The sequence below is a fragment of the Telmatherina bonti genome (assembly GCF_933228915.1).
Source record: "Telmatherina bonti genome assembly, chromosome: 1".
Taxonomy (NCBI): Eukaryota; Metazoa; Chordata; class Actinopteri; order Atheriniformes; family Telmatherinidae; genus Telmatherina; species Telmatherina bonti.
The window spans coordinates 46,736,994-46,752,039 of record NC_136619.1 but is presented as its reverse complement, the minus strand read 5'-3'; the positions used below and the strand labels follow the sequence as shown (position 1 = coordinate 46,752,039).

The 15,046-nt window shown below is 49.3% G+C and overlaps 1 protein-coding gene across 3 annotated transcripts in view; it reads left to right on the top strand.

The window, feature by feature from the left end:
- herc1 (HECT and RLD domain containing E3 ubiquitin protein ligase family member 1) overlaps positions 1 to 15,046 on the top strand; it is a 112,876-nt gene that overhangs the window by 35,465 nt on the left and 62,365 nt on the right. For all 3 annotated transcript variants that reach the window (XM_079244898.1, XM_079244897.1, XM_079244896.1), the window contains exon 24: positions 2,481 to 2,820. In XM_079244898.1, the coding sequence (XP_079101024.1) occupies positions 2,481 to 2,820 (340 nt within the window). The remainder of the gene's footprint in view (positions 1 to 2,480; positions 2,821 to 15,046) is intronic.

Genomic DNA, 15,046 nt, shown 5'->3' with positions numbered 1-15,046 from the left:
CCCCGCTAAATCTCGGTTAGCCCCGCTAAATCTCGCTTAGTCCCGCTAAATCTCGCTTAGTCCCACAAAGTCCCGCTTGGTCCCGCAAAGTCCCGCTTGGTCGCGCAAATTCTCCCTTAGTCCAGGTAAATCCTGCTAAATCTCGCTTTGTCCCGCTAAATCTCGCTTAGTCTACCTTAGTCCCGTTAAGTTCGCTTGGTCCCGCATAGTCTTGCTTGGTCCTGCATAGTCTTGCTTGGTCCCGCATAGTCCCACTAAATCCAGTTTAGTCCTGCTTAATCCCACTTCATCTCGGTTAGTCCCGCTAAATCTCGGTTAGTCCCGCTAAACCTCGCTTAGTCCCGCTAAATCTCACTTAGTCTCGCTTAGTCCTGGTAAGTCCCGCTTAGCCCCGCTAAATCTCGGTTAGCCCCGCTAAATCTCGCTTAGTCCCGCTAAATCTCGGTTAGTCCCGCTAAATCTCGCTTAGTCCCGCAAAGTCCCGCTTGGTCCCGCAAAGTCCTGCTTGGTCGCGCAAAGTCCCGCTTGGTCGCGCAAATTCTCCCTTAGTCCAGGTAAATCCTGCTAAATCTCGCTTAGTCCCGCTAAATCTCGCTTAGTCTACCTTAGTCTCGTTAAGTCTCGCTTGGTCCCGCATAGTCTTGCTTGGTCCCGCATAGTCCCACTAAATCCAGTTTAGTCCTGCTTAATCCCACTTCATCTCGCTTAGTCCTGCTAAATCTCGGTTAGTCCCGCTAAACCTCGCTTAATCCCGCTAAATCTCACTTAGTCTCGCTTAGTCCTGGTAAATCTTGCTTAGTCCCGCAAAGTCCCGCTTGGTCCCGCAAATTCTCCCTTAGTCCAGGTAAATCCTGCTAAATCTCGCTTTGTCCCGCTAAATCTCGCTTAGTCTACCTTAGTCCCGTTAAGTTCGCTTGGTCCTGCATAGTCTTGCTTGGTCCTGCATAGTCTTGCTTGGTCCCGCATAGTCCCACTAAATCCAGTTTAGTCCTGCTTAATCCCACTTCATCTCGCTTAGTCCCGCTAAATCTCACTTAGTCTCGCTTAGTCCTGGTAAGTCCCGCTTAGCCCCGCTAAATCTCGGTTAGCCCCGCTAAATCTCGCTTAGTCCCGCTAAATCTCGGTTAGTCCCGCTAAATCTCGCTTAGTCCCGCAAAGTCCCGCTTGGTCCCGCAAAGTCCCGCTTGGTCGCGCAAAGTCCCGCTTGGTCGCGCAAATTCTCCCTTAGTCCAGGTAAATCCTGCTAAATCTCGCTTAGTCCCGCTAAATCTCGCTTAGTCTACCTTAGTCTCGTTAAGTCTCGCTTGGTCCCGCATAGTCTTGCTTGGTCCCGCATAGTCCCACTAAATCCAGTTTAGTCCTGCTTAATCCCACTTCATCTCGCTTAGTCCTGCTAAATCTCGGTTAGTCCCGCTAAACCTCGCTTAATCCCGCTAAATCTCACTTAGTCTCGCTTAGTCCTGGTAAATCTTGCTTAGTCCCGCAAAGTCCCGCTTGGTCCCGCAAATTCTCCCTTAGTCCAGGTAAATCCTGCTAAATCTCGCTTTGTCCCGCTAAATCTCGCTTAATCCCGCTAAATCTCACTTAGTCTCGCTTAGTCCTGGTAAATCTTGCTTAGTCCCGCAAAGTCCCGCTTGGTCCCGCAAATTCTCCCTTAGTCCAGGTAAATCCTGCTAAATCTCGCTTAGTCCCGCTAAATCTCGCTTAGTCCCGCTTAGTCTCGCTTAGCCTCGCTTAGTCCCGCTTTAAAAACCCGCTTAGTATCGCCTAGTCCCGCTTGGTCCCGCAAAGTCCCACTTAGTCCCGCAAACTCCCGCTTGGTCCTGCATAGTCTTGCTTGGTCCTGCATAGTCTGGTATAGTCTTGTTTTGTCCCACTTAGTCCCGCTTAGTCCCACTTAGTCACCCCTAGACCCGCTTAGTCGTGCTTTGTTTCGCTTAGTCTGACTTAGTCCTGCTTAATCCCGGTTTGTCCCGCTCAGTCTCGCTCATTTGGTTTTATAAGCCCCGCCCTTCACATGTGCACATGCAGAGTTGCCACAGCAACAAGCTAAAACCAGACGAGTGGTCCCGATTTATTGTCACATCCAGAGAGACAGAGATGGAGTATTTCCCTGAGAACCTGCAGTCCGACAAGAACCTCATGTTCCGCGTTCTGGTGAGAACCACAGCGACCGACATGTCAGCTAACCACGGTGATGTCATGAGCTACATCCACCCCCCACCGCTGGGAGTCGGGCATCCAGATGCGCGGCGGCGTGGACAGAACCGAGCTCATGCAGCACGTTCTCACCAGCTTTACCAGACATGATCACCACATACATGATGCCATGACGATATTCTCCATGTTTCCAGGACGTGCTGCAGCTCTGCAGATGACATGGTGTGTGTGCCTGGCTGACCTCTAACCCTGCATCGTGTGTCTGTGTGTGTGTCTGTGTGTGTGTGTGTGTGCGTGTGTGTGCTCCACACACTACGCAGAAATCTTTCAATGTTTTCTCTCAGCGCGGGAGGTGGCTCGCAGTCGGGACCGGGAGCGGGCCAGCAGCAGCACCGTTCTGGGTTCTGGCTCCGCCTCCCGAAGCGGAGGAGGCGGCGTGGAGGAGGACGCCGTCCTGTCCCAAGAAGGCAGGAGGGGCAGCGGCGGTCTCACGGAAGGCCTGGACCTGTACACGGCAGCGTGCAACTCTGTCATCCACCGCTGCGCCCTGCTGGTGCTGGGCGTGAGCCCCGTGCTGGGAGAGAGTAGCAAACAGAACCAGGAGGAGGGCCAGACCCAGTCTGCCACTGGAACCCAGGAGTGTCTGAGCTTCATGACCAGGTCAGTTCCCATCTGTCTGTACGTTAACATAACCAGTTCAACTGGTCATGTTACTGGTCTGTTCCCAGTTCAACTGGTCATGTTACTGGCCTGTTCCCAGTCATGTTACTGGCCTGTTCCTGTTCCCAGTTCAACTGGTCATGTTACTGGTCTGTTCCCAGTTCAACTGGTCATGTTACTGGTCTGTTCCCAGTTCAACTGGTCATGTTACTGGTCTGTTCCCAGTTCAACTGGTCATGTTACTGGCCTGTTCCCAGTCATGTTACTGGCCTGTTCCTGTTCCCAGTTCAACTGGTCATGTTACTGGTCTGTTCCCAGTTCAACTGGTCATGTTACTGGCCTATTCCCAGTCATGTTACTGGCCTGTTCCCAGTTCAACTGGTCATGTTACTGGCCTGTTCCCAGTTCAACTGGTCATGTTACTGGTCTGTTCCCAGTTCAACTGGTCATGTTACTGGCCTGTTCCCAGTTCAACTGGTCATGTTACTGGTCTGTTCCCAGTTCAACTGGTCATGTTACTGGTCTGTTCCCAGTTCAACTGGTCATGTTACTGGCCTATTCCCAGTCATGTTACTGGCCTGTTCCCAGTTCAACTGGTCATGTTACTGGTCTGTTCCCAGTTCAACTGGTCATGTTACTGGTCTGTTCCCAGTTCAACTGGTCATGTTACTGGCCTGTTCCCAGTTCAACTGGTCATGTTACTGGTCTGTTCCCAGTTCAACTGGTCATGTTACTGGTCTGTTCCCAGTTCAACTGGTCATGTTACTGGTCTGTTCCCAGTTCAACTGGTCATGTTACTGGCCTGTTCCCAGTTCAACTGGTCATGTTACTGGTCTGTTCCCAGTTCAACTGGTCATGTTACTGGCCTATTCCCAGTCATGTTACTGGCCTGTTCCCAGTTCAACTGGTCATGTTACTGGTCTGTTCCCAGTTCAACTGGTCATGTTACTGGTCTGTTCCCAGTTCAACTGGTCATGTTACTGGCCTATTCCCAGTCATGTTACTGGCCTGTTCCCAGTTCAACTGGTCATGTTACTGGTCTGTTCCCAGTTCAACTGGTCATGTTACTGGTCTGTTCCCAGTTCAACTGGTCATGTTACTGGCCTGTTCCCAGTTCAACTGGTCATGTTACTGGTCTGTTCCCAGTTCAACTGGTCATGTTACTGGTCTGTTCCCAGTTCAACTGGTCATGTTACTGGTCTGTTCCCAGTTCAACTGGTCATGTTACTGGCCTGTTCCCAGTTCAACTGGTCATGTTACTGGTCTGTTCCCAGTTCAACTGGTCATGTTGCTGGCCTATTCCCAGTCATGTTACTGGCCTGTTCCCAGTTCAACTGGTCATGTTACTGGTCTGTTCCCAGTTCAACTGGTCATGTTACTGGTCTGTTCCCAGTTCAACTGGTCATGTTACTGGCCTATTCCCAGTCATGTTACTGGCCTGTTCCCAGTTCAACTGGTCATGTTACTGGTCTGTTCCCAGTTCAACTGGTCATGTTACTGGTCTGTTCCCAGTTCAACTGGTCATGTTACTGGCCTATTCCCAGTCATGTTACTGGCCTGTTCCCAGTTCAACTGGTTGTTACTGGTCTGTTCCCAGTTCAACTGGTCATGTTACTGGTCTGTTCCCAGTTCAACTGGTCATGTTACTGGTCTGTTCCCAGTTCAACTGGTCATGTTACTGGTCTGTTCCCAGTTCAACTGGTCATGTTACTGGCCTGTTCCCAGTCATGTTACTGGCCTGTTCCCAGTTCAACTGGTCATGTTACTGGCCTGTTCCCAGTTCAACTGGTCATGTTACTGGTCTGTTCCCAGTTCAACTGGTCATGTTACTGGCCTGTTCCCAGTTCAACTGGTCATGTTACTGGTCTGTTCCCAGTTCAACTGGTCATGTTACTGGTCTGTTCCCAGTTCAACTGGTCATGTTACTGGTCTGTTCCCAGTTCAACTGGTCATGTTACTGGCCTATTCCCAGTCATGTTACTGGCCTGTTCCCAGTTCAACTGGTCATGTTACTGGTCTGTTCCCAGTTCAACTGGTCATGTTACTGGTCTGTTCCCAGTTCAACTGGTCATGTTACTGGCCTATTCCCAGTCATGTTACTGGCCTGTTCCCAGTTCAACTGGTTGTTACTGGTCTGTTCCCAGTTCAACTGGTCATGTTACTGGTCTGTTCCCAGTTCAACTGGTCATGTTACTGGTCTGTTCCCAGTTCAACTGGTCATGTTACTGGCCTGTTCCCAGTTCAACTGGTCATGTTACTGGTCTGTTCCCAGTTCAACTGGTCATGTTACTGGCCTATTCCCAGTCATGTTACTGGCCTGTTCCCAGTTCAACTGGTCATGTTACTGGCCTGTTCCCAGTTCAACTGGTCATGTTACTGGCCTATTCCCAGTCATGTTACTGGCCTGTTCCCAGTTCAACTGGTCATGTTACTGGCCTGTTCCCAGTTCAACTGGTCATGTTACTGGCCTGTTCCCAGTCATGTTACTGGCCTGTTCCCAGTTCAACTGGTCATGTTACTGGCCTGTTCCCAGTTCAACTGGTCATGTTACTGGCCTGTTCCCAGTTCAACTGGTCATGTTACTGGTCTGTTCCCAGTTCAACTGGTCATGTTACTGGTCTGTTCCCAGTTCAACTGGTCATGTTACTGGCCTGTTCCCAGTTCAACTGGTCATGTTACTGGCCTGTTCCCAGTCATGTTACTGGTCTGTTCCCAGTTCAACTGGTCATGTTACTGGCCTATTCCCAGTCATGTTACTGGCCTGTTCCCAGTTCAACTGGTCATGTTACTGACCTGTTCCCAGTTCAACTGGTCATGTTACTGGCCTGTTCCCAGTTCAACTGGTCATGTTACTGGCCTGTTCCCAGTCATGTTACTGGCCTGTTCCCAGTTCAACTGGTCATGTTACTGGCCTGTTCCCAGTTCAACTGGTCATGTTACTGGCCTGTTCCCAGTCATGTTACTGGCCTGTTCCCAGTTCAACTGGTCATGTTACTGGCCTGTTCCCAGTTCAACTGGTCATGTTACTGGCCTGTTCCCAGTTCAACTGGTCATGTTACTGGCCTGTTCCCAGTTCAACTGGTCATGTTACTGGCCTGTTCCCAGTCATGTTACTGGCCTGTTCCCAGTTCAACTGGTCATGTTACTGGTCTGTTCCCAGTTCAACTGGTCATGTTACTGGCCTGTTCCCAGTCATGTTACTGGCCTGTTCCTGTTCCCAGTTCAACTGGTCATGTTACTGGTCTGTTCCCAGTTCAACTGGTCATGTTACTGGTCTGTTCCCAGTTCAACTGGTCATGTTACTGGTCTGTTCCCAGTTCAACTGGTCATGTTACTGGCCTGTTCCCAGTCATGTTACTGGCCTGTTCCTGTTCCCAGTTCAACTGGTCATGTTACTGGTCTGTTCCCAGTTCAACTGGTCATGTTACTGGCCTATTCCCAGTCATGTTACTGGCCTGTTCCCAGTTCAACTGGTCATGTTACTGGCCTGTTCCCAGTTCAACTGGTCATGTTACTGGTCTGTTCCCAGTTCAACTGGTCATGTTACTGGCCTGTTCCCAGTTCAACTGGTCATGTTACTGGTCTGTTCCCAGTTCAACTGGTCATGTTACTGGTCTGTTCCCAGTTCAACTGGTCATGTTACTGGCCTATTCCCAGTCATGTTACTGGCCTGTTCCCAGTTCAACTGGTCATGTTACTGGTCTGTTCCCAGTTCAACTGGTCATGTTACTGGTCTGTTCCCAGTTCAACTGGTCATGTTACTGGCCTGTTCCCAGTTCAACTGGTCATGTTACTGGTCTGTTCCCAGTTCAACTGGTCATGTTACTGGTCTGTTCCCAGTTCAACTGGTCATGTTACTGGTCTGTTCCCAGTTCAACTGGTCATGTTACTGGCCTGTTCCCAGTTCAACTGGTCATGTTACTGGTCTGTTCCCAGTTCAACTGGTCATGTTACTGGCCTATTCCCAGTCATGTTACTGGCCTGTTCCCAGTTCAACTGGTCATGTTACTGGTCTGTTCCCAGTTCAACTGGTCATGTTACTGGTCTGTTCCCAGTTCAACTGGTCATGTTACTGGCCTATTCCCAGTCATGTTACTGGCCTGTTCCCAGTTCAACTGGTCATGTTACTGGTCTGTTCCCAGTTCAACTGGTCATGTTACTGGTCTGTTCCCAGTTCAACTGGTCATGTTACTGGCCTGTTCCCAGTTCAACTGGTCATGTTACTGGTCTGTTCCCAGTTCAACTGGTCATGTTACTGGTCTGTTCCCAGTTCAACTGGTCATGTTACTGGTCTGTTCCCAGTTCAACTGGTCATGTTACTGGCCTGTTCCCAGTTCAACTGGTCATGTTACTGGTCTGTTCCCAGTTCAACTGGTCATGTTGCTGGCCTATTCCCAGTCATGTTACTGGCCTGTTCCCAGTTCAACTGGTCATGTTACTGGTCTGTTCCCAGTTCAACTGGTCATGTTACTGGTCTGTTCCCAGTTCAACTGGTCATGTTACTGGCCTATTCCCAGTCATGTTACTGGCCTGTTCCCAGTTCAACTGGTCATGTTACTGGTCTGTTCCCAGTTCAACTGGTCATGTTACTGGTCTGTTCCCAGTTCAACTGGTCATGTTACTGGCCTATTCCCAGTCATGTTACTGGCCTGTTCCCAGTTCAACTGGTTGTTACTGGTCTGTTCCCAGTTCAACTGGTCATGTTACTGGTCTGTTCCCAGTTCAACTGGTCATGTTACTGGTCTGTTCCCAGTTCAACTGGTCATGTTACTGGCCTGTTCCCAGTTCAACTGGTCATGTTACTGGTCTGTTCCCAGTTCAACTGGTCATGTTACTGGCCTGTTCCCAGTCATGTTACTGGCCTGTTCCCAGTTCAACTGGTCATGTTACTGGCCTGTTCCCAGTTCAACTGGTCATGTTACTGGTCTGTTCCCAGTTCAACTGGTCATGTTACTGGCCTGTTCCCAGTTCAACTGGTCATGTTACTGGTCTGTTCCCAGTTCAACTGGTCATGTTACTGGTCTGTTCCCAGTTCAACTGGTCATGTTACTGGTCTGTTCCCAGTTCAACTGGTCATGTTACTGGCCTATTCCCAGTCATGTTACTGGCCTGTTCCCAGTTCAACTGGTCATGTTACTGGTCTGTTCCCAGTTCAACTGGTCATGTTACTGGTCTGTTCCCAGTTCAACTGGTCATGTTACTGGCCTATTCCCAGTCATGTTACTGGCCTGTTCCCAGTTCAACTGGTTGTTACTGGTCTGTTCCCAGTTCAACTGGTCATGTTACTGGTCTGTTCCCAGTTCAACTGGTCATGTTACTGGTCTGTTCCCAGTTCAACTGGTCATGTTACTGGCCTGTTCCCAGTTCAACTGGTCATGTTACTGGTCTGTTCCCAGTTCAACTGGTCATGTTACTGGCCTATTCCCAGTCATGTTACTGGCCTGTTCCCAGTTCAACTGGTCATGTTACTGGCCTGTTCCCAGTTCAACTGGTCATGTTACTGGTCTGTTCCCAGTTCAACTGGTCATGTTACTGGCCTGTTCCCAGTTCAACTGGTCATGTTACTGGTCTGTTCCCAGTTCAACTGGTCATGTTACTGGTCTGTTCCCAGTTCAACTGGTCATGTTACTGGCCTGTTCCCAGTTCAACTGGTCATGTTACTGGTCTGTTCCCAGTTCAACTGGTCATGTTACTGGCCTATTCCCAGTCATGTTACTGGCCTGTTCCCAGTTCAACTGGTCATGTTACTGGTCTGTTCCCAGTTCAACTGGTCATGTTACTGGCCTGTTCCCAGTTCAACTGGTCATGTTACTGGCCTGTTCCCAGTTCAACTGGTCATGTTACTGGCCTGTTCCCAGTTCAACTGGTCATGTTACTGGTCTGTTCCCAGTTCAACTGGTCATGTTACTGGTCTGTTCCCAGTTCAACTGGTCATGTTACTGGCCTGTTCCCAGTTCAACTGGTCATGTTACTGGTCTGTTCCCAGTTCAACTGGTCATGTTACTGGCCTGTTCCCAGTTCAACTGGTCATGTTACTGGTCTGTTCCCAGTTCAACTGGTCATGTTACTGGCCTATTCCCAGTCATGTTACTGGCCTGTTCCCAGTTCAACTGGTCATGTTACTGGTCTGTTCCCAGTTCAACTGGTCATGTTACTGGTCTGTTCCCAGTTCAACTGGTCATGTTACTGGCCTATTCCCAGTCATGTTACTGGCCTGTTCCCAGTTCAACTGGTCATGTTACTGGTCTGTTCCCAGTTCAACTGGTCATGTTACTGGTCTGTTTCCAGTTCAACTGGTCATGTTACTGGCCTATTCCCAGTCATGTTACTGGCCTGTTCCCAGTTCAACTGGTTGTTACTGGTCTGTTCCCAGTTCAACTGGTCATGTTACTGGTCTGTTCCCAGTTCAACTGGTCATGTTACTGGTCTGTTCCCAGTTCAACTGGTCATGTTACTGGCCTGTTCCCAGTTCAACTGGTCATGTTACTGGTCTGTTCCCAGTTCAACTGGTCATGTTACTGGCCTATTCCCAGTCATGTTACTGGCCTGTTCCCAGTTCAACTGGTCATGTTACTGGCCTGTTCCCAGTTCAACTGGTCATGTTACTGGTCTGTTCCCAGTTCAACTGGTCATGTTACTGGCCTGTTCCCAGTTCAACTGGTCATGTTACTGGTCTGTTCCCAGTTCAACTGGTCATGTTACTGGTCTGTTCCCAGTTCAACTGGTCATGTTACTGGTCTGTTCCCAGTTCAACTGGTCATGTTACTGGTCTGTTCCCAGTTCAACTGGTCATGTTACTGGCCTATTCCCAGTCATGTTACTGGCCTGTTCCCAGTTCAACTGGTCATGTTACTGGTCTGTTCCCAGTTCAACTGGTCATGTTACTGGTCTGTTCCCAGTTCAACTGGTCATGTTACTGGCCTATTCCCAGTCATGTTACTGGCCTGTTCCCAGTTCAACTGGTCATGTTACTGGTCTGTTCCCAGTTCAACTGGTCATGTTACTGGTCTGTTCCCAGTTCAACTGGTCATGTTACTGGCCTATTCCCAGTCATGTTACTGGCCTGTTCCCAGTTCAACTGGTTGTTACTGGTCTGTTCCCAGTTCAACTGGTCATGTTACTGGTCTGTTCCCAGTTCAACTGGTCATGTTACTGGTCTGTTCCCAGTTCAACTGGTCATGTTACTGGCCTGTTCCCAGTTCAACTGGTCATGTTACTGGTCTGTTCCCAGTTCAACTGGTCATGTTACTGGCCTATTCCCAGTCATGTTACTGGCCTGTTCCCAGTTCAACTGGTCATGTTACTGGCCTGTTCCCAGTTCAACTGGTCATGTTACTGGTCTGTTCCCAGTTCAACTGGTCATGTTACTGGCCTGTTCCCAGTTCAACTGGTCATGTTACTGGCCTGTTCCCAGTTCAACTGGTCATGTTACTGGTCTGTTCCCAGTTCAACTGGTCATGTTACTGGCCTGTTCCCAGTTCAACTGGTCATGTTACTGGTCTGTTCCCAGTTCAACTGGTCATGTTACTGGTCTGTTCCCAGTTCAACTGGTCATGTTACTGGCCTATTCCCAGTCATGTTACTGGTCTGTTCCCAGTTCAACTGGTCATGTTACTGGCCTATTCCCAGTCATGTTACTGGCCTGTTCCCAGTTCAACTGGTCATGTTACTGGCCTGTTCCCAGTTCAACTGGTCATGTTACTGGTCTGTTCCCAGTTCAACTGGTCATGTTACTGGCCTGTTCCCAGTTCAACTGGTCATGTTACTGGTCTGTTCCCAGTTCAACTGGTCATGTTACTGGTCTGTTCCCAGTTCAACTGGTCATGTTACTGGCCTGTTCCCAGTTCAACTGGTCATGTTACTGGTCTGTTCCCAGTTCAACTGGTCATGTTACTGGTCTGTTCCCAGTTCAACTGGTCATGTTACTGGCCTATTCCCAGTCATGTTACTGGCCTGTTCCCAGTTCAACTGGTCATGTTACTGGTCTGTTCCCAGTTCAACTGGTCATGTTACTGGTCTGTTCCCAGTTCAACTGGTCATGTTACTGGTCTGTTCCCAGTTCAACTGGTCATGTTACTGGCCTATTCCCAGTCATGTTACTGGCCTGTTCCCAGTTCAACTGGTTGTTACTGGTCTGTTCCCAGTTCAACTGGTCATGTTACTGGTCTGTTCCCAGTTCAACTGGTCATGTTACTGGTCTGTTCCCAGTTCAACTGGTCATGTTACTGGCCTGTTCCCAGTTCAACTGGTCATGTTACTGGTCTGTTCCCAGTTCAACTGGTCATGTTACTGGCCTATTCCCAGTCATGTTACTGGCCTGTTCCCAGTTCAACTGGTCATGTTACTGGCCTGTTCCCAGTTCAACTGGTCATGTTACTGGCCTGTTCCCAGTCATGTTACTGGCCTGTTCCCAGTTCAACTGGTCATGTTACTGGCCTGTTCCCAGTTCAACTGGTCATGTTACTGGCCTGTTCCCAGTTCAACTGGTCATGTTACTGGTCTGTTCCCAGTTCAACTGGTCATGTTACTGGTCTGTTCCCAGTTCAACTGGTCATGTTACTGGCCTGTTCCCAGTTCAACTGGTCATGTTACTGGCCTGTTCCCAGTCATGTTACTGGTCTGTTCCCAGTTCAACTGGTCATGTTACTGGCCTATTCCCAGTCATGTTACTGGCCTGTTCCCAGTTCAACTGGTCATGTTACTGACCTGTTCCCAGTTCAACTGGTCATGTTACTGGCCTGTTCCCAGTTCAACTGGTCATGTTACTGGCCTGTTCCCAGTCATGTTACTGGCCTGTTCCCAGTTCAACTGGTCATGTTACTGGCCTGTTCCCAGTTCAACTGGTCATGTTACTGGCCTGTTCCCAGTCATGTTACTGGCCTGTTCCCAGTTCAACTGGTCATGTTACTGGCCTGTTCCCAGTTCAACTGGTCATGTTACTGGCCTGTTCCCAGTTCAACTGGTCATGTTACTGGCCTGTTCCCAGTTCAACTGGTCATGTTACTGGCCTGTTCCCAGTCATGTTACTGGCCTGTTCCCAGTTCAACTGGTCATGTTACTGGCCTGTTCCCAGTTCAACTGGTCATGTTACTGGCCTGTTCCCAATCATGTTACTGGCCTGTTCCCAGTTCAACTGGTCATGTTACTGGCCTGTTCCCAGTTCAACTGGTCATGTTACTGGTCTGTTCCCAGTTCAACTGGTCATGTTACTGGTCTGTTCCCAGTTCAACTGGTCATGTTACTGGCCTGTTCCCAGTCATGTTACTGGCCTGTTCCCAGTTCAACTGGTCATGTTACTGGCCTGTTCCCAGTCATGTTACTGGCCTGTTCCCAGTTCAACTGGTCATGTTACTGGTCTGTTCCCAGTTCAACTGGTCATGTTACTGGCCTTTTCCCAGTTCAACTGGTCATGTTACTGGTCTGTTCCCAGTTCAACTGGTCATGTTACTGGCCTGTTCCCAGTTCAACTGGTCATGTTACTGGCCTGTTCCCAGTTCAACTGGTCATGTTACTGGTCTGTTCCCAGTTCAACTGGTCATGTTACTGGCCTGTTCCCAGTTCAACTGGTCATGTTACTGGTCTGTTCCCAGTTCAACTGGTCATGTTACTGGTCTGTTCCCAGTTCAACTGGTCATGTTACTGGCCTATTCCCAGTCATGTTACTGGCCTGTTCCCAGTTCAACTGGTCATGTTACTGGTCTGTTCCCAGTTCAACTGGTCATGTTACTGGTCTGTTCCCAGTTCAACTGGTCATGTTACTGGCCTATTCCCAGTCATGTTACTGGCCTGTTCCCAGTTCAACTGGTCATGTTACTGGTCTGTTCCCAGTTCAACTGGTCATGTTACTGGTCTGTTCCCAGTTCAACTGGTCATGTTACTGGCCTATTCCCAGTCATGTTACTGGCCTGTTCCCAGTTCAACTGGTTGTTACTGGTCTGTTCCCAGTTCAACTGGTCATGTTACTGGTCTGTTCCCAGTTCAACTGGTCATGTTACTGGTCTGTTCCCAGTTCAACTGGTCATGTTACTGGCCTGTTCCCAGTTCAACTGGTCATGTTACTGGTCTGTTCCCAGTTCAACTGGTCATGTTACTGGCCTATTCCCAGTCATGTTACTGGCCTGTTCCCAGTTCAACTGGTCATGTTACTGGCCTGTTCCCAGTTCAACTGGTCATGTTACTGGTCTGTTCCCAGTTCAACTGGTCATGTTACTGGCCTGTTCCCAGTTCAACTGGTCATGTTACTGGTCTGTTCCCAGTTCAACTGGTCATGTTACTGGTCTGTTCCCAGTTCAACTGGTCATGTTACTGGCCTGTTCCCAGTTCAACTGGTCATGTTACTGGTCTGTTCCCAGTTCAACTGGTCATGTTACTGGTCTGTTCCCAGTTCAACTGGTCATGTTACTGGCCTATTCCCAGTCATGTTACTGGCCTGTTCCCAGTTCAACTGGTCATGTTACTGGTCTGTTCCCAGTTCAACTGGTCATGTTACTGGCCTGTTCCCAGTTCAACTGGTCATGTTACTGGCCTGTTCCCAGTTCAACTGGTCATGTTACTGGTCTGTTCCCAGTTCAACTGGTCATGTTACTGGTCTGTTCCCAGTTCAACTGGTCATGTTACTGGCCTATTCCCAGTCATGTTACTGGCCTGTTCCCAGTTCAACTGGTTGTTACTGGTCTGTTCCCAGTTCAACTGGTCATGTTACTGGCCTGTTCCCAGTTCAACTGGTCATGTTAGTGGCCTGTTCCCAGTTCAACTGGTCATGTTACTGGCCTATTCCCAGTCATGTTACTGGCCTGTTCCCAGTTCAACTGGTCATGTTACTGACCTGTTCCCAGTTCAACTGGTCATGTTACTGGTCTGTTCCCAGTTCAACTGGTCATGTTACTGGCCTGTTCCCAGTTCAACTGGTCATGTTACTGGCCTGTTCCCAGTCATGTTACTGGTCTGTTCCCAGTTCAACTGGTCATGTTACTGGCCTGTTCCCAGTTCAACTGGTCATGTTACTGGCCTGTTCCCAGTCATGTTACTGGTCTGTTCCCAGTTCAACTGGTCATGTCACTGGCCTATTCCCAGTCATGTTACTGGCCTGTTCCCAGTTCAACTGGTCATGTTACTGGTCTGTTCCCAGTTCAACTGGTCATGTTACTGGCCTGTTCCCAGTGCAACTGGTCATGTTACTGGCCTGTTCCCAGTCATGTTACTGGCCTGTTCCCAGTTCAACTGGTCATGTTACTGGCCTGTTCCCTGTCATGTTACTGGTCTGTTCCCAGTTCAACTGGTCATGTTACTGGCCTGTTCCCAGTCATGTTACTGGCCTGTTCCCAGTTCAACTGGTCATGTTACTGGCCTGTTCCCAGTTCAACTGGTCATGTTACTGGCCTGTTCCCAGTTCAACTAGTCATGTTACTGGCCTGTTCCCAGTCATGTTATTGGCCTGTTCCCAGTTCAACTGGTCATGTTACTGGCCTGTTCCCAGTCATGTTACTGGCCTGTTCCCAGTCATGTTACTGGCCTGTTCCCAGTTCAACTGGTCATGTTACTGGCCTGTTCCCAGTTCAACTGGTCATGTTACTGGCCTGTTCCCAGTCATGTTACTGGCCTGTTCCCAGTTCAACTGGTCATGTTACTGGCCTGTTCCCAGTTCAACTGGTCATGTTACTGGTCTGTTCCCAGTTCAACTGGTCATGTTACTGGCCTATTCCCAGTCATGTTACTGGCCTGTTCCCAGTTCAACTGGTCATGTTACTGGTCTGTTCCCAGTTCAACTGGTCATGTTACTGGTCTGTTCCCAGTTCAACTGGTCATGTTACTGGCCTGTTCCCAGTTCAACTGGTCATGTTACTGGCCTGTTCCCAGTTCAACTGGTCATGTTAGTGGCCTGTTCCCAGTTCAACTGGTCATGTTAGTGGCCTGTTCCCAGTTCAACTGGTCATGTTACTGGCCTGTTCCCAGTTCAACTGGTCATGTTACTGGCCTGTTCCCAGTTCAACTGGTCATGTTAGTGGCCTGTTCCCAGTCATGTTACTGGTCTGTTCCCAGTTCAACTGGTCATGTTACTGGCCTGTTCCCAGTTCAACTGGTCATGTTACTGGCCTGTTCCCAGTTCAACTGGTCATGTTACTGGTCTGTTCCCAGTTCAACTGGTCATGTTACTGGCCTGTTCCCAGTTCAACTGGTCATGTTACTGGCCTGTTCCCAGTTCAACTGGTCATGTTACTGGCCTGTT